This window comes from Cucurbita maxima, unplaced genomic scaffold (assembly GCF_002738345.1).
Source record: "Cucurbita maxima cultivar Rimu unplaced genomic scaffold, Cmax_1.0 Cma_Scf00003, whole genome shotgun sequence".
Classification (NCBI taxonomy): domain Eukaryota; kingdom Viridiplantae; phylum Streptophyta; class Magnoliopsida; order Cucurbitales; family Cucurbitaceae; genus Cucurbita; species Cucurbita maxima.
Genome location: NW_019272019.1, coordinates 4786489 through 4808334, shown reverse-complemented (window position 1 = coordinate 4808334; position 21846 = coordinate 4786489). Strand labels below are relative to the sequence as shown.

General features: G+C 37.1%; 4 protein-coding genes across 16 annotated transcripts; 1 reads left to right on the top strand and 3 right to left on the bottom strand.

The window, feature by feature from the left end:
• Positions 1-319: 319 nt before the first annotated feature.
• LOC111476715 lies at positions 320-3537 on the top strand. Of its 8 annotated transcripts, none has more exons than XR_002717158.1 (4): positions 320-719; positions 1007-2745; positions 2852-2911; positions 3077-3537. XR_002717158.1 is itself a non-coding variant. In XM_023120505.1 (2 exons), exon 2 carries the CDS (start codon positions 1245-1247, stop codon positions 2496-2498), a length of 1254 nt encoding a protein of 417 aa, XP_022976273.1. In that variant the 5' UTR covers positions 320-719; positions 1159-1244; the 3' UTR covers positions 2499-2980. The 8 variants fall into 8 exon arrangements, 4 of the variants coding, with proteins under 4 accessions (XP_022976273.1, XP_022976272.1, XP_022976270.1 ...); XR_002717157.1 differs by lacking the exon at positions 3077-3537 and adding an exon at positions 2993-3023; XR_002717155.1 differs by lacking the exon at positions 3077-3537 and adding an exon at positions 2993-3010 and having other exon boundaries at positions 1007-2911.
• Positions 3538-5202: 1665 nt separating this feature from the next.
• LOC111476272 lies at positions 5203-9236 on the bottom strand. 5 transcript variants are annotated; one of them, XM_023119994.1, is made up of 8 exons: positions 8864-9236; positions 8491-8774; positions 7779-7867; positions 6437-7581; positions 6311-6358; positions 6110-6208; positions 5870-6037; positions 5203-5464 (listed from the first exon to the last, which is right to left on the bottom strand). In XM_023119994.1, exons 4-8 carry the CDS (start codon positions 7550-7552, stop codon positions 5321-5323), a joined length of 1575 nt encoding a protein of 524 aa, XP_022975762.1. In that variant the 5' UTR covers positions 7553-7581; positions 7779-7867; positions 8491-8774; positions 8864-9236; the 3' UTR covers positions 5203-5320. The 5 variants fall into 5 exon arrangements, with proteins under 5 accessions (XP_022975762.1, XP_022975764.1, XP_022975765.1 ...); XM_023119996.1 differs by having other exon boundaries at positions 8491-8568; XM_023119997.1 differs by having other exon boundaries at positions 8491-8558.
• Positions 9237-10261: 1025 nt separating this feature from the next.
• LOC111476245 (pentatricopeptide repeat-containing protein At5g10690) lies at positions 10262-18641 on the bottom strand. 2 transcript variants are annotated; one of them, XM_023119993.1, is made up of 13 exons: positions 18381-18641; positions 17823-18005; positions 17553-17685; positions 16563-16660; positions 16244-16405; positions 16064-16132; positions 15256-15391; positions 14941-15173; positions 13969-14046; positions 13295-13363; positions 12529-12705; positions 11419-11516; positions 10262-10352 (listed from the first exon to the last, which is right to left on the bottom strand). In XM_023119993.1, the coding sequence occupies exons 1-13, from the start codon at positions 18570-18572 to the stop codon at positions 10286-10288; spliced, it is 1695 nt and encodes a 564-aa protein (XP_022975761.1). In that variant the 5' UTR covers positions 18573-18641; the 3' UTR covers positions 10262-10285. The 2 variants fall into 2 exon arrangements, with proteins under 2 accessions (XP_022975761.1, XP_022975759.1); XM_023119991.1 differs by lacking the exon at positions 10262-10352 and having other exon boundaries at positions 11168-11516.
• A 1341-nt stretch (positions 18642-19982) lies between these two features.
• On the bottom strand, positions 19983-21268 carry LOC111476326. Its single transcript, XM_023120001.1, has 2 exons — positions 20748-21268; positions 19983-20569 (listed from the first exon to the last, which is right to left on the bottom strand). The coding sequence occupies exons 1-2, from the start codon at positions 21050-21052 to the stop codon at positions 20146-20148; spliced, it is 729 nt and encodes a 242-aa protein (XP_022975769.1). The 5' UTR covers positions 21053-21268; the 3' UTR covers positions 19983-20145.
• Between the last annotated feature and the right edge of the window lie 578 nt (positions 21269-21846).

Genomic DNA, 21846 nt, shown 5'->3' with positions numbered 1-21846 from the left:
TGTTTAATTTTAATAAATAAATAAATAATTTATGCGTCGATAAGATAAGTGCTCGATAAGCCAATGATATTTCATCGGTTTTTCGAATAATCAGCCAACATTGGGACTACGATACAACTCAGACTTCCACCGAGTAAAAATTAAAGTGTAATAAATGTTAAAATAATAAGATTAATTATTGTAAATTTAAAAGTTAGGGAAATTAAATTGTTGGAAGAAATTTGATGAAAATCCAAAAATAAAGGAAAATTAGGGTATTTTGTTTAGTAAAATTGAAAAGAAAAAAAAAAGAGAGAGAGAGAGAGAGAGAGAGAGAGAGAGAGAGAGAGGCAAGAAGGCGAAGGTAGGAGGGGGGGATTGGGACCCAGTGAGTGAAGTTTGGTTTTTCGCTGCAAATCTTTCATAGTTTTTTTCGTTGAGGTCAGAGCTTGTTCATACAATCTCCTTCTAAACCCACAAACCATCCTTCCATTTCCATGATTTTCAGCTTCCTTTCTGCTTCTTCTTCTTGTTCTTCATCATTCATCCGTGTTCTTGTTCTTCAATCTCGTTTTCGAACCCCCAACTTCCGCTTTTTCTCATACACTTTACTGATCTCCATCATTATACTTCCAATTTCCTACTTCCAACTTCCTCACATCCTCAATTGCGCCTAACGGACGAGGGTTTCCTCTATTGCTGCTCTGCTGCAATTCGCGCCTCTTGCGTTCGCCTTCGAGGTAGGTGGTGTTTCTTTTTGTTTTTCGACCGATCCGGGTTTTGGTTTTCTTTTTTCAATTTCAACTTAGGGCTTTGATTTTGCGCCATGATAAATACAAGTTTCTTGCCTTGATTTTTCTCGTGTTTCGCTGTGGGGTTTAGTGACTTTAGCTGCTTTGATCTTTAGGGTTTTGGTTTTGGGAGTATAGATCTGGGTTTGCATTCTACTGCTTGTTGCTTCTGTTGTTGATTGCGGAATCCTTCCGAATTAAATGTTACTCAGTCATTGCTGGAATTATGATTTCAGGCTGCTGTAAACCCGCTCTTTTTTGCTTGGTGCACGTACTATATATATGTTTGTGTATATTTTGTTTTTTACCAAATGGTGCGGCCTTTCAGACTTGATTTGTCCTGAATGACGAGGAAGTATAAATTCTGGGGGATTTTGTATTGGTACAGTACCGCAATTCAGCTTCAATTCGAGTGACAATTCTGGGGTTGGAGCTGCAGTTTACGGTGTATGAACCCAACCGGCCTCTGGAGAAATGCAATCTCAGCAAAGCTCCAGAATTGATTTAGGCGACTTGAAAGCTCAGATAGTTAAAAAACTTGGAAATGACAAGTCCAAGCGGTACTTCTTCTACTTGAGTAAATTCTTGGGTCAGAAGCTGAGCAAGGTTGAGTTTGATAAGCTGTGCGTTCGTGTGCTTGGAAGGGAGAATATTCAGCTCCACAATCAATTGATAAGGTCAATTTTGAAGAATGCATGTGTAGCCAAGACCCCACCACTTATAAATGTATCAGGACATGCACAATCTGTGCTACAAGCTTCGAACAATACTCCTTGCAGAGAAGATGCCCCTGAACAAACTGGATCTGCCTTTCCAAATCAGAATCAGAGTATACCAATTTGGACAAATGGGGTTCTGCCTGTGTCCCCACGGAAGGGTAGATCTGTCTTACGCGGGAAGTTTAGGGATAGGCCGAGTCCGCTTGGTCCAAATGGAAAAACAGCATGTCTTTCGTATCAATCAACTGGTACTGAAGATAGGAAAGTTATTACAGAGAATGGTAATGTAACCATGTGTGACTATCAGAGGCCTGTACAGCAACTTCAAGCAGTAGCTGAGCTACCTGAGAATGACATAGATGGATCAGTTCAGCGGCCGTCAGGAAAACCAAGAATACGTCCAACAGAAGCATCCATTCTTGAAGAAGGAGAGGAGGTGGAACAATCAGATCCCTTAAGCTTCCTTAGAGGTCCTCTACTTCCACCTCTTGGTATTCCATTTTGTTCAGCGAGTGTGGGTGGGGCACGCAAGGCCTTGCCAGTCAGCAGTAGTGGCAGTTGTGTCGATTTTCTGAGTTGTTATGACAGTATTGGATTGTCTGATTCAGAGACAGTGAGAAAACGCATGGAACAAATTGCAACTGCACAAGGGCTTGAAGGTGTTTCTTTGGAATGTCCTAACATCCTGAATAATACTCTTGATGTGTACCTGAAGCAATTGATAAAGTCTTGCCTTGAGTTGGTGAGAACAAGGTCTACATTTGAACATACAGGGCACCCGATCCAGAAGCAACAAAATCAAGGGAAGGTTATAAATGGTATGTGGCCTACTAACCACCTACGTGTACAGAATAGCAACGGGCGATCTGAAGTTTTGGAGGAAAAGAGTTTTGAATGCTCAGTGTCATTGCTGGATTTCAAAGTTGCTATGGAGCTCAATCCAAAGCAGCTTGGGGAAGATTGGCCTTTGCTGTTGGAGAAAATTAGTATGCGTGCCTTTGAGGAATAAGCGGTTGCAAAGGTTTTATTTATTCTTCTGCCATCCAAGGCTGATCTCTGTTCCTTCGGGCTTTTAAACGCACCTGGGATGTCTTCCCGTTCTTCCCTTCTTCCTGGGGTGTACTTGATCGCTCCCATTTGGTTCAGGCTCCAAGCTTTCATGCTAAAATATTGTGACATCATTGCCTGCTGCATCGAGGAAGTTGAATTAACTCGACTAAGAAAGGGGGAGCTTTCAGCCAGAATGCCCGTAAAAGGTTGTTCTGTTGCATTTTTAGCATTCATATTGGCCCCATTTGCCACTACCATGTAACTTAGCTTTTCATGTAACTTATTTTTGAGAGAATCAAAAAAGTTTTGCAGGAATACTGTCGTTTAGCTTGGTGAAAGATGAATCACCTGGGTGAGAGCTTCAGGTGCTCTGTATGTATCTTTAGAATCTGAGAATTTATTGGAATTTCAATATCAATAACAAATTAACATCCATTTCAATGCGCTTTGTAGTTTGGTCCCCTGTTCAACTATATGATTATCCAATATATAATCATGTTGCTCTTGTCTTTAATCCCACTTTCACGATGTGAATAGTGCCAGCTGCCCCCTCCAGATAAATGTGAACGTATGCGTGTGAGAAGTTCATCTCAGGAGCAGCACAGCCTGATTTCAAGATGTTTGCAACGAGATCGATATCCAGCTTGCTACTGAACAAATCAATGTTCTACAGATACTATGCCCAATTGGATGCAGATAATTCTTACTAAAAGCTAACGTAATGATTGAAGTTTGGAGTAGACAAGGCTCAAGGTCATAATACCACGGAAAGGTATCTTCTCCTTCTAGAAATAACTATTTTTCTTTCCTGCTCAAATAATTTAAACTTCTGTGGGCTCTAGTGCGTTGATTGCAAAGCATATTTGCATCTAAAGTACTATTAAGCATTGTACTAATCTGTTCTTGTGATGTCTGCTGTTTTATCATCATACTATTGATTTAGTTTTCTTCTAAGAGGTTTGCCATTTTTTTTCTTATGATATATAGCTTGCTTGTCAGTAAAAAAAATTTCTTCATTTTTAGCTGTATTGTAGTCATGTTATGAAAAGTATCTATTGCTTTGAACAATATGAACTTCAGAGTCTGTAATGTACAAAGGAAGGAATTTATGAAGCAATCCAGGTGAAGTGGCAAAGTACATGTGTGACATTCCACGTCTGTTGGAGAGGGGAACGAAGCATTCCTTATAAGGGTGTGGAAATCTCTCTCTAGCAGACATGTTTTAAAACCTTGAGGGGAAGCCTAGAAGGGAAAACCCAAATAGGGCAATATCTGCTAGCGGTAGGCTTGAGCTGTTACAAATGGTATAAGAGCCAGACACCGAGAAGTGTGCCAACGAGGACGTTGGGCTCCCAAGGGAGGTGGATTGTGAGATCCCATATCAGTTGAAGAGAGGAACAACGCATTCTTTATAAGGGAATGGAAGCCTCTCTCAAGCAGACGCGTTTTAAAACCTTGAGGGGAAGCCTAGAAGGGAAAGCCCAAAGAAGAAAATATTTGCTAGCAGTGGGCTTGAGCTATTACAGCATGTCAACATGACACACTATCTTTTCTTCTTACATATCACGTCACAAGTTTTATTTTGGCTCCTATCTTTGATGTAAGGTTTGTTTTTGAAAAAAAAAAAAATCAAGTTATTGATTAAAAGTATTCTATTTCTGTCAATACTTCTGAAACTACATTATTTACATGATGTTGAACAAGAAAAAAGAAAGCCTTAATCTTCCGTTGGCTTAGGAACACTTCTGATCGAGGAAGAACATACTTTCGGGTTTTGACGAGATGGTTCTCTCATCTAATTTATATCTTCTTAAATCGAATTTCTATTATCGTGCCGAATGATCCTATATTTGGTATAATATGTTTGAAAACTTTGTTATCCTGAGCTTAGAGATGATCAAACTGCAGTCTTTGTTCCATGTTGTCCATACCAACAGTGGCATGCAGAATTCTTTGAAAATTCCGATATTGACCTGCTGTGCTGTGCTATCCTATTCTTAGTTTCCATTTATATTTATTGTTCGTTTTTGTTGTTCAGCATGGTCAACTAATTCTGGTTTCATTTTACTCACTCAGCTGTGTCTAGACTTTCTCTTTCTGCTTCATGTAAGGCAATATCTGATGTCAATGTGTCTCCTTTTGTTTGTGAGCTAGTCAAAGGAAGGAGTACACATTTATTCTATAAGCAAATCCGGTGTTTTAGGCTTAGACTTTGATGCATCAATGAAGTACAAATGAGGTAGTTAATAGTTTTCTCGAGTTCAACAGCTATAATGTAACGGCTCAAGTCTGCCGCTAGCAGATATTGTCCTTTTTGGGCTTCCCTTCAAGGTTTTTAAAACGTCTCTACTATAGAGAGGTTTCCACACCCTTATAAAGAATATTTTGTTCTCCTTTCCAACCAATGTGGGATCTTGCAATCCAACTCCCTTTGGAGTCTAATATCCTCGCTGACACTCGTTCCCTTCTCCGTTCTCTTCTCCAATCAAAGGGATTGTGAGATCTCACATCAGTTATAATTCCTATTCCAGTCTTGTTCATCTAGCGGAGAGAAATTTCTCTCCACTCTCTCTTCCATTCTCCATCTAAACGGAAATCTCAATACGTGATATTGTATTTTAAAATGGAGTAATCAACTAATTTCGATGAAAATTGAAACAAGGTATAAAAGTTTACAATAGTTTTAACTACATTAATTTTATTAATTAATATGAATAATAAAATCAGTAATTTCCAATAAACAGATGTAATTTGAACAAAGAAACATAAAGTTAAATGGCTTTAATTCATCTGAAAGGGTGATGAAGCTGTTGATTTGCAAATGGGGCACCAGTTCTTCATCCTCAACCACTGTTGAATGCATGCTACATGATACTTGTGCTCACATTGCAGTCTTCCAACTTCATCTCCCCTCACATATTCTTCCTGCAAAATGTTTTTTTTTTTTTTTTTTGACAGAAACATCTAAATTATAATTGAGAAACCAAAAAAAACTACCCAAGTTCCTATGAGAGAAATTATCCTGAAAAAAAAGTTGAAAAATATGACTTATGGGTATGTTCCATGGTTAATAATCTCGCCCGGGTCGGTAGCTTGACCGAAAACCAGGTGATTCGACCGATTGTTCCAGTAAAGATCAAAGAAAATAGAGACCAAAGCTATAATTTGAGTTTCTTGAACCTTGTTGAATATGCATATATATGTTGCCTAAGCTATTCTCAATCCAGAATGAAATTTTATTCACCTTCATTCAATCTAGAAACTCAACCGGCATCCTGGTGCTAGAATCGACTGAGTTAATAGTAGTAAAGGAAGGATCGGAAAGGTAACCTGACAAATACAACATTTGACGTCGCTCAAATCCTCGACCGAACCCGTGGCCATTCCTCCTCCTTCAGGTTCAGACTGATAGATGCTTCTATGAAGGCATTCAGTCAGTTCTTTTTCAGACAGTGCTGTGCTTACTGTCCCCATTCCCTCTTCTAAATCTAAAAGTTGCTGTTTAAGAGAAAAGTTGCTGTCAAAACTATTGCATATGATAAGTGCAGATTGCAGAAGTATTCAGCTTACCTCATATGTCATGTTGTCAATGTCAAGTCTCATGTCTCTGTGCTGATCATAGATGTTCAGGCGATTAAGGAACGTACTCATCTCGAGAAGAATGGCCTGCTGCAAGACAAAAATGAAGACATGTCAACAACTCGTTTCTTTCTTAAGGAGATAAAAAAAAAAAAAAAAAAAAAAAACGTAAGGAAGCAATAGATTACACGCCTCGTAAGTTCGCTCCTCCCGCTCGATTCTCTCCAATGCCAATAATACCTGCAATTTTTATAATTCAGTGATAACTCTTTCCCCAGACCATAAAAAAGTGATGCGGAGTCTAAACAAGTCGAATACCTCGGCAATGCCATTGACATTGCGACATCGAAAACTGTTTACATTTGTTGAAGTGCTCGAAATACCAGCTTCTGCAGCATGTAGACTTTGACCATAGCCCTCTGGTTCAGGGTAAGTCATGCGGTGTCTGGAGTGTGATTCTGAAGATAACTGAAGTGAACTATAAGCATTTGAGGAACTGGAGACACTAGTCCGAGGCGTCCATGAAGTCATCGTTAGTGAATCGTGCACCAACAGATTATCACTAATGCCTTGAGAATGCCTCGCCCCACCACATCCACTCGTCCAACTTCGAGTCCCATGTGATGAAAGAACATTTCGCTTGTGAAACACATTTCGACCCGGTCTTTGATCAGAAATAGAGATGCCATGCCTATAACTACACTTCTGTCCTCGGTAAGTTCCACTCACTATCTTTTCTTTAGAATTGGAACTGTTCTCACCATCATATATCATTTTCTTTGTTACATTCTTCCTTCTCACAAGGTTTTGATCCAGCAAAGAACTATCTAATGAAACTACTTCAGATACTGAATCACATGCGAGGTTTCTCGAATTGAACCTACTGGAACCACCGTTTGATATCTGGCAAAGACTTCTAGGCCACATTGATGCATGAGTTTCTTGATTGTCCACTTTATATCTTTGAATGGTGTTTCTCTTAGATTTATTGTTAGAGTTCATACTGCAGCTTCCCCTTTCCATCAACATGGCATCAGCAGGCACCGAACGGTTGGATTTTACATGAACCCCTGTATGGAGCAATCCAGGAGGTGAGGTGAATTCCAGTTCTTCCAACTCATCTTGAATGCTATCATTTTCAGATGAATCTGTTTCAAGCTTAGATGATAGCCTTCCGAAACGCTCTGGAAAAGATTTCCTGGAACTTCCAACAACTTCTTTACCACTTGAGCTGCAGAATAGTCCTTTTGAGCTGGCTTTACTCGAACAGCCAACTTGTGCACCACTACTGGAGCATATCCTGCCAGTGCAGCCAAGTCGGTCGCCGTGTCGATTACTTTGATCCCTCTGCTTCGTGTTATCCCTCAAAACTACACCAGGTCCCTTCCTAGAAACAATTCCCACATGAACTCTTTTACTACAATACTCATCCATCAGAAACTCTTCGCAACCTATAAACCAATCTGCAACAATTAAGAAACATATGAGGAGTTTCTATAAGTGGAAAAACTTCCATTGGACCAATGGTCAGTCATCAGTGCCCCTACTAACAAAAACAGAATACAGTGAAGATACCAAATGAAGAGATAAAAGAAAAGCAACCTCTAAAAACCACAAATTCACATCCAAAAAAAACTTGTGGAGAAGATATAAAGATTACCTGAAATATCTTCAGCACTGAACCAAACAACTGTTGATCTCAACTTGGAAATTTGCAAGAAGCGCTTTTACTTTGGCACTTGATCAAATCTGCACCCATGATTACATTTATATATTAGAACCCTCCTGATGAATCGTGTTCAAACGCTCTGTCTCAAGGGGAACAAAGCAGTGATTACACAAGGTAAGTATCACTCGTTAATCAGTTTAGAACACAAATCTTCTTTGTCTTCCTTATTTCCTTTTCTGTTTTCTGTTCATGATATCGACTCGTCCTAGTTTAACATGAATTCTTTTGATGTTAAACAAACATAAACAAGATGGATATTGGATAATACACCGTAAACTAGAGAAAATCAACATTTTAAAAGATCCTACAGTACTTGTGTCACAATCTAGAACTGCAGGCTTTTGGAATTATTGAGTAAGAAAGAATAATTAGCTGATTAACACCAAAACATTGTATCTAACAGTACAAAATGGATATTGGATAATACTCCAAAGAAGATAAACAATCAAAATACTACAAAAAGAAAGAAAAAAAGGAAGAAACCCTGAATCATTTAGGACAAGTAAATGTAAAGAACGCACAATTGAATATCTCAGATACAAAATCAATAATGCACAAAAGGAACCGAATATCTGATCTTCAAGGAACATTTCTGAAAAGAGGACCATTAAAAGAATAGAGCAAAAGAATCCAAAGGACATACGCAATAATCGATCCTCATAGGTGGATCTCAGTGTATTGTTTTGCTCGATTGTTTTCTACGAAATGTTCCTGTTCCAAGCTAAAGACATGAACAGCAATCCAGTTACAATGTATCTCAATCAACAGAAATGGAAGGGCGGGAAAAAGTTAAAATGATTAAACCAAACAAAAGGAAGTAGCCAAAATTCATTTAGACGTCTAAAAAGCATTCGGATCTTTCGTAGTTGGCTTCTTAAGGAAAATGAAGAGTGCATAACAGAATCCATCAGGAAGACACCAAAAGAACTTCACAAAATTCGAAAAACTTCAGAAACCAAACCAGATTGAACATTAGAATAAACCGAAAGAAGTAAAGAAGAATAGAAGAACTTCACCTTCTTCCGAGAAAATTAGGGACAAAAGAACGAATGATATCTTTTTGAAGACGCTTTTCTTCAACTTCGGAGCAAGAATGGCGGTGAAAGAGAGAAGGAAAGGAAGAACAGAAGATCCGAAATGGAAAACAGGTGGAGACTTCGAGTGTGTAAATATACTGAGGGATACTTGGAAGCTCAGCGGAAGACTCGGGAATGTTGCCGTTCTGCAGCAGCAAGAACAAAGAAAATGGCGGCTTCTGCGATATCGGCCGTCGGATCGGAGTGTTCTGTACAGTTGATGATCGACGGCTGAGGAACGTTGTTCAAGTTTCAACCATCATTGATTACGCGATTCCAGTACGGTGTCAGTATCAGTGTCAGTTGAATTATTGTAGGAATTTAAAGGTGTACGAAACGGAAGGATGTTTTTGTCACCACTGGGGGCATAAGCGTCATTTCGGTGCCTCGATAATGGGCTCCCAGCGGCCCGTTTAGCGAGTGGTCTAGAGGGCCCAGTATCCCGCTCCGTGTGGGCCATATTTTATTAGGAATTTGGATATTGTTAAAATTAAAAAATATGGCTTATAGAGAATCCCACATGTTAATATTTTTTTAATGGTTTAAAAAACACATCTGGCCCTTTAAATTTTTGGATTAAATAGCATTTGATTTTAATATAATCCCTCATAGGGAGTTTTCGTTTTGTTTTCTCTTTTTATGTCTTAATATAAACTATAGTTTTTTTAAAAAGATGGTTTAATTCAACGAATGATAATTTAAACCTCAAATCTCAAGGAAAAAAAAAACATATCAATTATAATTCGACTATGCTCGTACTAGTAAGTAAGAGTAATATAACTCTGTATGTAAGGAAAGGTTGGATTTTAAAACTCACTTTTTTTTCTTTTTTTTTCTTTTTTTTTTTTTTTTTTTTTTTTTTTTTTTTTTTTTTTTTTTTTTTTTTTTTTTTTGGTAAGAAACATAATAAGTAAAACAATTGTACAAACAATATATCATTAATTAAATAAAGGAAATGGAACCAAAGAACATGTCAACCTTACTTGTACCATACTTTGTTGCCATTTTAAAGCATTTATTCATAATTTTTTTGGAGGGGTGATGGTCCACTTGAGCATGATTTATATTACCCAATGGAGAGGGAAAGGGTTAGGAGAGGAAAGATGTTCACAATGAATTTCTCAAAACACAATAATTTTTTTGCCACTATCTTTGAGGAAAGTGATGTCCAATATTATATGCCCTTCAACACCAAGCTTAGCTCTTTCCATTGAGCTTTAACTTACTTCCAAATTTGGTAATTTATCTCATTAATAACTTTTGAATTTAAACAATTTTTTTTGTTGACTTTTGGGGTTTATAGTTTTTTTTTTTTTTTTTTTTTTCTCGATTGGGTTGTATGGCTCATTAAGTTTGAAGGTTTCAGTTGGTGGGGCAACCAACATTATTTATTGGTTGTAAATAATGTGGCCTGCAAGTGGACCTAAACCTGCCAAAGCAAATGCAAGACTAGAAGAAAGTGAAGAAAAGGTCACCATTTCAAGAACTGAAGCCCACAGAGGGTTTAATTCTTGAAACCAAAGAAGTTATGAGAAGGAATGGGTAGACATGAGGTAAGTTGCAAGATCCCATTAATAGAAACCGAGATCGAGTTTATCGAAATCTGATGACAATTAGGGTGATAAGTTCCAAAAATGTAACTTTTGAAAATCGAAGGTGAGGAAGATGAAAGTTGAACATCTTGAAATGATAATCAGAGAGATGGAATTAGGCAGAAGGGAGATTTTGATTGATCTAATCACTAAAGGAATGAGACCGAGGCAGAAGGGAGATTTTGATTGATCTAATCACTAAAGGAAAATGAGACCGAGGATGAGGAAATGGAGATCGGGCATGATTGAAAAGAATGATCAAATTTATACGCAACCGATGTCCATCCCTATGGTATGGGGTTACTCTAATAGCCCAAGCTCACCGCTAGTAGATATTGTCCGTTTTGGCCCGTTACGTATTACCGTCAATCAGCCTCACAGTTTTAAAACAAGTCTACTAGAGAGAGGTTTCCACACTCTTATAAAGATGCTTCGTTCCCCTCCCCAACCGATGTGGGATCTCACAATCCACCCCCTTAGGAGCCCAGTGTTCTCACTAGCACCCCGCTCGAAATCTAGCTTAGATACCATTTGTAACAGCTCAAGCCCACTACTAGTAGATATTGTCTATTTTAGCCCGTTACGGACGGATATTATCATCAAAGTCGAAGCATTTTAAAGGTAAGAAAAAAATAGACACAATGCTCAAAAGTTCATTCAAACTATCTCACAGCACCTAAAACTAAGGAGAGATACGCATAAAGACATTTACTGTAAAGCTAAGTTAAAAAGTGGAGTGTTATTGTCATCTACGTCCTATGTGGAATGTTTGGCTGAAGCTGCATGGGAATGGGAGAAATAAAGCCATACAATTGCTCGATAGTAAAAACACCTACAGCCCTTGAACTCGAGCTATCGTATGTGCTAAACTTGCTATGTCTTACAATAATAATCATTTTGTACCTCTTTCGTAGAATTAGATTCACAACATGTCCGATCGATGTTGTAGTCGTAACACCGGGAGGAGGGCTTCTCATCATTGTCCAAAGGGGAGCCTCCAACTGCACCATAAACAAATATTAAGTATCTAATTTTTATATACATCCACAATCATTCAGCTAAATGATCGTAGAATAGATACAAGGTAGTATATGGTATAAAACTTTGCCTTTCACTTAATCAAAATCAAACAAATAGCCCGTGATCACAATAACTAGAAGGCTGCACATGCCCATCAAAGCTTGGGTTTCATTATCACGGAAGGTTTTGTTATAAGCTTCATAAACTTAACTAACAAGGTTTTTTGACAAAATTTTACAATTTGTAGGAATTTTCGGAGAGTGAAAAACAGGATCTATGATCCATAAATATTCCTTGGGAAGCCTGCCTTATTCAATCAAGCATCCATTGTGATTGCACACAGATGTTGTAAGATTTCATGTCAAACAATGAGTATAATTTTCCTGCCATTTTGATTTATAACGTGAGATTCCACATCGGTTGGGGAGGACAACGAAGCCTTCTTTGGAAGGGTGTGGAAATTTCTCCCTAGCAGATGCGTTTTAAAAACCTTGAGGGAAAGCCCGAAGAGAGGACAATATCTATTAATGGTGGGTTTGGGTCGTTACAAATGGTATTAGAGTCAGACATCGGGTGATGTACCAATGAGGAGGTTAAGCCCTGAAGGGGGTGGACACGAGGCGGTGTGCCAGCAAGGATGATGGGCTCTAAAGGGGTGTGGATTGGGAGATCCCACATCGATTGGAGAAGGGAATGAGTGGCAACGAGGATGCTGGACCCCAAAGGGGGTGGGATTGTGAGATTCCACATTGGTTGGGGAGGGAACGAAACAATTTTTATAAGGGTGTGGAAACTTCTCCCTAGCAGACACGTTTTATTAACCTTTAGATGAAGCTTGAAAGGAAAACCCCAAAGAGAACAATATCTGCCAGCGGTGAGTTTGGGTCATTACATAGTCATTACATAAGCATAACATGTGTAGTTATAGAGAAAGTTTTATCACTACGGTGTAATTTGTCTCCAACGACATGGACAACAAAAATTCTCACTCACCTCAGAGCAGTCTTCTCGGTGCAATAGTCCAATGCATCTACCCCAGTCGTCTATGATAGGCACAACTGATTTGTCAAAGAAACGCATGACCACTTCCTTCAACTGTAAGCTTCCATTTAATGGCTGAACGGCTTTAAATGGCATCATGACACTCTCAATAGGAGCACCCGGATTTACCTGGAACGAATGTGTACAATTAAACTAAAGAGAAGACTACCATATGATTAAATAATTAACTGAAATGTATGGTAATAGCAGACATCTAGGACTCAAGTCCTAAAACATGTTTACTCTTTTCTACAATTTAGAAATTTCATAATAAAACTCATCCTGCCACTATAAGTTTAAATACATCCATTAACAGTTACAGAAGTGAATGATTAAACGCTTCTGCTAAGCATTTACAATGTCCACAGTTAAGCATGCAAACATCTTTACTAGCATAAGAACACTGATAGTACCCAAACAGTTGAAATGGTATTGAAATATGAAAGATAAAGATCCCAAAGATAACCCAAGTAATTCGAGGTAGTTTGATCCTCTCTCTCTCGTGTTCGCATAAGCCTAAACCATCTAAACCAAAGCATGCCTTCAACCTTTCCTACCCACTCTATTTATAACAAATCACCATAACAACTTCCCAACTAATTACTAATAACCCTATACCCTAATAATATTCCTAGCATTTATATCACCGGCATCCATTTCTTTGACATCTTTAAGATATGAAATAAACTAGACCACTGTAAAATCAGAGAATTCAAACCCGAGGAAATATGCAAGGACTAAAGAAAGATTTGGTGAGTCCAAGCAATGCTTCAATACGCAGAGCAACCTGGGTCAGAATAAACATAAATATTAGATATTATCTTAATAGAATAAAAATGGGTTTCATAAAAGACACTAGCGCTTCAAAGCTTAAATGCAGAGAAGGGAAAAAGGTTCGAGCATTTCAAGCATTGGACCGCTCAAAAGCAAATTTTCTCATGGCCATAGACGTCTTGGAAGTTCTAAAAGTATAAGATAGTATTATAAATTGTCTGAATTCTAAGACAGCATATAATCAGCTTCAAGTCAAGTCCATCAAGAAGCTAATATGCATAGAAGAGCCGAAGAAGTGCATAAATGAATTTTGAACTGGTGAACTAAAAAGAAACTTAGGCTTCTTTTGTTTATGAGAGACCAAATAAATTACCCTGAGTCACGCCTTTAGAAGGCCTTGGGATTATCACCAACAAAACATGAAAAAATAGAACCAGAATGAAGTTTGTAATAATTGTTCACACAGATCTAAATAAAATAAAATAATTTTTTTCCGGAGAGTGGAAAAAACGGTGAATTGAGAAAATATCCTCAAATTCATTCACAATGGAAGTACATGCTGCAAAATTGCAAACTTTTTATCCCAACAATTAAGGATAGTAGGGTATATCTACTTACACTGCCTCCTCTGCTAGACCACGAGATTCCCTTCCATCTCTTAATAATTGTTGATAATTTCTCTGTTGCCACATCAATCTGAAAAGGACAAGCATAGATCACAAAGTCCATAAAATTTTTATAGAAAAGAAAGAAGATTTAACCAATTTTGGAAGTTTGCAGATTCTAAAAATAACAGGATCTTATCAAGATTGTAAAGAAACATTTCAGAGGTGGCAAAGATAAAATATCCTCCCACTCATGGAAAATCCAATGGAGCCAACCAAAAAAGTAACAAATTGGATTGACTAAAGCAAGGAACCATTATGCTAAATAATAACAATAATAATAAGTTGGTAATAGAAGCCCACAAAGAGCACAAAGAACTAGTTAGCTCCAACGTGTTCTCACCAGAGGATTCCAAATAATCTTCCTTATATTCCATGGAAAGCACAAGGACCAAAAATGTCTATGATCTTCCATAAAATATTAACGGACGGACAGCCTAGACTTTCCCACTCTTCCTTACAGCTGAACATAAAACACCAATTTGGAGAAATGGCAAGAGGGAAACTCTTATTAGGACCATATATGTACTGTGCATTCACCAACAACCAAAAAACAATTCATGAAAGGAAGATTTTTGCTTCCAGGTGGCTTTTGATAACTTGCCACTTAAAATCTTACCAAGTACATAAGGTAAAGTACTTGTTTTTTTTACCATTCAGACTCTCATTGTGGCATAAACTATTGTAAATTAGACACACTAATATTGTATCTCATTGTGGCATAAACTATTGTAAATTAGACAAACTAATATTGTATTAGCTCATTAACTTATACAACAACCAACAGTCCATCTCTATCTACTCGGATGTATGTGCTGTGGTCTACAATTTAAAGGTAGCAAACTTTTAGCACTAAAAGAAGAAAAGGAACAACAAACCATACGTTCACCAAAAACATTTAAAACTCAAAAGTAAACGGTAGTACCTGATTGTCATGTAAAGCTGCCTCCATGAGAAGATGATCTGCCTCTTCTTGAAATCCAGGAGAAATACTTCCAGAGGAGTCCAGCCACATGCGTCTATGCAAACATTTGACCATCCTATAATCTCCTCTACTGGAAAAAAATCTCATAAAAGTGAGATAGAGATGTGGTTTTGGCCGCAAGTCCAAATTCCATCCAGAAAGCTTCAATAATTCCCCAAATAAAGAAAGAGCACCTGCTACCATGGATAAATTGTCTACTCAGTACAATTCAATCCCAAAATTTCCCATCAATTACTAGTTGGGTATAAATCATACCGTTTATAGAGCCACAGTTAACCAAAGCATCAATCATTGCAGTGTATGCTGTTCGATCAATCAACAAATCATGACAAGACTTCATTTCCAGCACAATTTTGTGAACAAGACGGACATCTTTCAGAATCCCAAAACCCTAAAAAAAAAAAAAAAAAAAAAAAAACTAATTAATGAGTGGAAAGTTTATGTCAGAAAAGTGAATCAAGATGCACAAGCTTGTAGCTCTAGTTATTGACATGAGCTAGAACCTAGAACCCCACGAGGAAATTTTAGAACATGCAAGAATTATTGTGGGTCAGACCAGAATGGGGGGAGGGGGAGTAAATATTCTCCTATGGCTATGAGAAAGTAATTGATTTGGATGCATGTTTTCCGTGGACAAGAACTGCATGCTTCCATTGTAACTAAAGAAGATTTCCAGATAAAGTGTCATATGGTAAAACAAAGAAGGTCTATGCATCACTCTCGCAGTAACTTGTTCGAGATTATATTTTCCTCTACGAAGACTGAGCTTCTCTTCGTCAAAGTGATTGCATATCAATAATATCGTTCATAGAAAAGCTTCCAAATCCATCAAGCCGACACTTTGACTGGAAACTTCAATATATACACCCATAAACTATATATTACCAGAATCAACAACATTTCCCAGAGATGCAAAAATATGGCACAAAAAAATTAACTCAGAGGAGTCCACTCCTAAAAGTTTTATTCAAATAATTCAAAACCCATAAATCCTAAGCATATTCAACTTGAAAAATATAAATCTATTTACATGATAAGCAAAACAGGTGAAAAGTTCACCGACCTTAAGTAAAGTAGTGTACGTCACAACATCAGGAAAAATATCTTCCTGATTATACTTACCAGCTCGTTCCTGTAAAGAATGAAATTGTGAGGAACAAAATATAAGCACTGGTTGATTCCTCAACCAACTAATAAAAACATTTGGAGGCTCTAAAGTGGCCTTTCAACACATGTTCGTGACCTTCATTTCCTCAAAGAAATACATTGCTGCGTCCAGTTTGTTAATCTTCCCACAAGCAGAGATTAATGTATTATATGTGAGCTTATCAGGTTTCAACTCCAGATTTAGCATCTCATTGTACAGAGCTAAAGCAGCTTGAGGAACACCTGAGCTTATGTACCCCTGAAAATCCAAGAGAAGAAAATTATTAAGCAGTGTAATCCGGATCCTGGATCTCCAATTGCAGCACCAGGTCAGACTTTGATAATTTGAAACATTGCAACAAATATTTTTATTTCTCATTAGTAATAATCTTGCAGAACTACAACTGTGTGCACACCTTCATCAATAAGTTGTAAACTGATATAGAGAGATTGCCTCCTTCATGAAGTAAGAATCCATATCGTGCTATTAGACCATTGGCACGGCGCATGTCTCCTGCACTACAAAAATCAACATGATAGAATAAATGCATCGAACAAAATAATAATAATAATAATAATAAACATTTGAGCTGAACCATTCCCGAAATCTGATTCTAACATTGCTTCCATAACATTTAACTTCAACAATCATCAAAGAAACTATGATAAAACTAGTTGAGCTTCTGTAAGGTATCATTAAGCATCATACAATCATTAAAAGTTAAAGAGAAATATACCCTAAAAAAAATCTGCACAAGTCGACACAGTGACCTCTGGAGATAATCAATATGTTTTAATTAAAAATTAAAAATAAAAACAGTAGGAATATTAGTCTGATTCATGCCCATGTATATGGGATCAGTTCAAACTCATAAATTAAAATTATAAGAATTTAGAAGTCTTTTGTACTGCACTGCAATATATTTAAATATGAATAAATGGCATAGATATCATGATCAAATCTGACATCCAACCCAACCTGCTACGTTCATTGCATGCTGATTATAAGTGTTCCATATTTCCAACAAAATGTGGCTGACATAAAACTTATTCTACTAATATACTTGTATCAAATATTTAAGGCTGAATGACTTAACTAAAAAAACAAGACTTGAATGAATGAATCAGAACTAGTACACAAAGGAAGGTGTAATGCTCACTACCATCAATTAAGGTGGAGGACGGTCATATTTATAATGATAATGAATAAGTAATAGCAGTAGACGAAATAAGTAAAAGAAAAAATATTACACCAGAAAGCTTAACTAATCTCAAGTAAATACAAATCAATTGACCATAAACTAAGTCCTCAAACACTGAAGACATTATTCTAATCCATGAAGCCTAGATAAGCACAGTAACGGCACAGAAAACTGTTTAACAAGTGACCTATCGTAGAAACTGACCTGCTTCGGTTAAAGCATTTAGAACACCATAAATAAGTGGTGCGGACAATGTTGGACTTCCAATAGCAGTACCTTCTTCCACAGATTCAAGTAATAGAAATGCTTCATCAATCTTGCGAGCTTCACCCAAACCCTGGCAAATAAAAGACCAAGACGTAACTGGAACAAGAACTAATCACGACTCTCCCACATAATTCTCACAAATACGGATTTCCCACACAGCTCAATTAGGAATCCAAAACTCATAATAGTTTAGCTACAATAAAGTACCTTTAATAGCGTGCCATAACTGACGTTGTCTAAACCACAATTGCCTGGCTTTGACATTTCATTAAAAGTACTCAGAGCTAAATCAATATCACCGCAGTGAACACAAGCTTCCAGGACCGCATTCATAACAATTGTATTCAGCTTTCCATAACGTCTCTTGGCAATTTCGATTTCCTCAAATATCTAAGAAAGCAAATGACAATATGAACTCCAACACGAAATGCCGAGAATGTACACTTCGAAGGAAACCATCACTTATCGTGCAACTACTAATTTCTAACGTCGAAAATATTATTCCACACAAATCCGTTACGTGAGACTATATAGTTTTAATCAATAAGAACGCATGAACTACCGATACTTAAAATGAAGATGACAGTGAAAACTATCAAATTCGCCTTAATCAAGGAGCGGCGTGAGAATGAAACTTCGAATACAACAGCAAGCAATAACATGACCAAAACTCGGAATCCTTTTTTATTTATTCTGACATTCTTACGAACAAATAGTCGAGATGAGTGTAGATTGAGGTGAATAAAGAACAGAAACGAGCAAAACCTGGTGGAGCTGCTTCCGACGGGTGAGTCTGACGACACGAGAGGTCAGCCGTTTGAGATTGGGACTCCGAGGAGAGTCTATCCGACGCCGAGCGTCGGCCGTGCGAGAAGGAAGTGAACAAGAAAATACGTTCATTGAGTCGGATGGATTCCATACCAAATGACGAGAGGAGAATGACACGATCCATAGCATCTTCTCCAATGGTGGTTGTAAGTGCCGATAAGATACAGGAGAAGCTAACCATCGGCCATGGAGCGAGAGAGAGAGCACGGAAGTGGATAACGACGATATGTAAAATTTGGCGGTAAATGTACGGTGTCATTGGGTTGGGCCCTTGGGCCGAATCTTGTAGGATAAGCCCTGGGCCTGGTTTACAGCAACTCTGTGGGTAATACGAGGCCCAGCCCAATTGGAAAGCATACATTCTAAACAAATTGTTCGTTTTTTTTTTTTACTAAATACATGTTTTAATCCATAAATAAAAAATATTAAAACCCAATCGCTTTTGTTTTTAATTTTATGTTAAAATATTAAAATTGATCGATTTTAAACAGTATTTAGTAACTTAACATAATTTAAAGGAAGAAATTTCTAATTATTTACGGATTTTTTTAGAAATAGGTAATACAAAATTTAAAATTTCCTTTTCAAATTCATATCACTTCGTCAATTAAGTTTTTTTTTTTTTTTTTTTTTTTTTTTTTTTTGTTAGTCATAGGTATAATTGTGTAATAGTTAAGTCCATCGTAGTAGATATTGTCTGCTTTAGTCTGTTACGTATTGTCTAGTATAACGGTTTTAAAATGTGTCTTTTAAAATTACAAAACATTCATTATAAAAATGTGGAAATCTCTCTCTAATAGACGCGTGTTCGTGATACTTAACAAGCCAAGCGGACAATATCAATTAGTGGTTAACTTGGGTTGTTACAAATAGTATGGTACCATAAACCGTCACTGGGCAGTGCAAAACTTTGTCGAAGTAAAGCTAGACCCTCTCTATTTAGCATTAATTTTTTATTTTAGTATATTTTTATTTTTTTTTTACTATTCACCTCAGACGATCTCAAATCTAACTATTTACTTATCAATCGACCTATGTAAAATATTAGGCCAAAAGTATGCTTTTAATGCATCGATTGTTTTTAATTTAGTCGTCCACATTGAAATTGTTAGTCTAGTAGAAATTTGGGGACAATTACAATTATACCCCTGTGGTTGGTAAACAATAGAATTGGCTCGTGGAAGCATACATATAACATGGCTAATTGAGTTAGTAGAATAGCCCAAATATATATAGGTAGCTATATAGATAGAAGTAGTTTAATAAAATTGGTAAAATTATTAAACTTAATCGATAAAAAAAACACGATTACTCAAAATTAATAGAGATTAAAATAATAAATTTAATAATATTAAACGTGTTTAGCTAATTTAATTAGAGACATTTATTTAATACGAAATTAAAAGTTTAAATTTTAATAATTTGTCGGTAAAATTTAATGACCATTATTTTATATCACCCAAAAATAATAAAATAAAAAAAAAACATGAAGAAGATAATTACAGACACTTAAATATAATTATATATTACTACTGATAATTAGATAAAACCTAACTTATTAATTTATCTACATGGACTTCTGAAACATTAAAATAAAATAAAAATAAAAAGTAAAATAAAAGTTTTTTTTTTTTTTTTTCATTTAATTTTGTTCATAGGAATTATTTTTTAAAGTCGAGAACAAGGGCTTAAGGGTTTCATTTCATAGCGAGTTATCGCTGTTCATATTCTGCAGATCAAAGCAGCTCTTGGATTTGAAGCCATTAACGAGCTTCTGATCATGGAACCTGTGCCCTAGGGTTCGTCTTCGTCGTTCGTTCTCTTCATCTTCTTCATCTTCTTCATCTTCTTCATCGCTTCCTCGATCTCTGTCCTCTGAATCGGAACCTGCAGCTGCTTCTTTGTGATACTTTTCTTCTTCGTCTTCGTCCAGGGCTAACAGAGGCATCGATTTAGGGTTTGGCCAGTTGTAGAACGAAGCTTTTCTAGACCATTTCGACGCCATTAAAATCCTTTTCCTCTTGTTGAAAGGATTCTCCGGCTTCTCTAAATCTTTCACTTGAATCACCTCTGATAGATTCGCAAACGACTTCGATTTCCCCGAGAAATGGCTCGATAATCCTCTTCTGCAATTCCATTTTCCCCTCCGGGAGAAATTTTATCAAATTAAAGAGTTGTAAATCGCTAATTAGCGTCGAAATTACTTGATTAATCGGAAGTTTAAAATTTCAATCGCTGACTCGACTTCGATTTTTGGTTTCTGGTTTATAAGAGAGGAAAAATTTAAGAGATAGAGAAACTCACTTGATCGGAAGAGCGTCTTCGAGAGAATCTAATCTGCATAATCCTCCTTCCTTCGACTTGCTCTGAACCTCACCGCTGCCTCCGTCGTCATCAGAATCGCCGTCAGGAACTCCAATCGACGACGAACTCCCCGACGAATTTTCCCCAATCGAGCTATCAGATCCGGAGCCGCGAAAACCCGTCCGGCCTCGGTTCTGAGTCTCGACTACGGCGGCTGGATTCTCCGGCGTAAGAGAGACGCCGTCAAACGCCGTGGCCGCCGCCACCTCGACGTTGAACGTCGGAGGACCGAACATAACCTCCATCAGTTAACAGCGGGAGATCGACTCCGTCTAACTAGTGAGGCGAGGCGGACTTCCGACCTTCCTCCGCTCTGCTTCTCCTCGCCGACTACGCCCAAGGACTAGGGCTCGCTGTCATCAACCGGCGGCGGTTGCCTGATTGGTACTGACTTCTCTGGTAGAGAGAGAGAGATTAGTAGGGGATAAGGGGGTCTCTGTGAACTTTTCAGAGAAAGGGATATTTTAAGAGTTTTGAGGGAGGATTTCGTTTGGAATTTGATTTTTTTTTTTTTTTTTTCCTCCAGAAAATCGTAAATTAACGAAATTTTTAATTATAATTTTATTAGTTTTTTTTTTTCTCAATAATTAAAAAATAATAATAAAACTAATACATTTTATTGTCTAACGATCATATGTAATTACATTTTTTAAAGTTCACAATTTTTTTGTTTGGGACTCAACATTTCTACTAATATTATTTATTTTGTAATTTAACTTAAACAAAATAAAACATAGGTACAAAATATGGATAGGGACGAGCAGACATTTTGCACCCTCAAACATAACAAATTAATGCAACCTTAAAATAAATAAATTAAAATTAAAAAACTAATAATAAGGGTGGTGTTTGGGAGACGGGATAGTGGAGTCCACTTGCGGTTTATTAGGTATCTACGCCATGACGTGGAAATTCAACTATTTAAAAATAAAATCTATTAATAACATTTCTTACTGATTGTCTTTTCCTCTTTTACCCCTTCTTTTTTGAAATTATGGTATTTGTACGTAACTGTAATTTTCTTTTACCGCTGTAAATT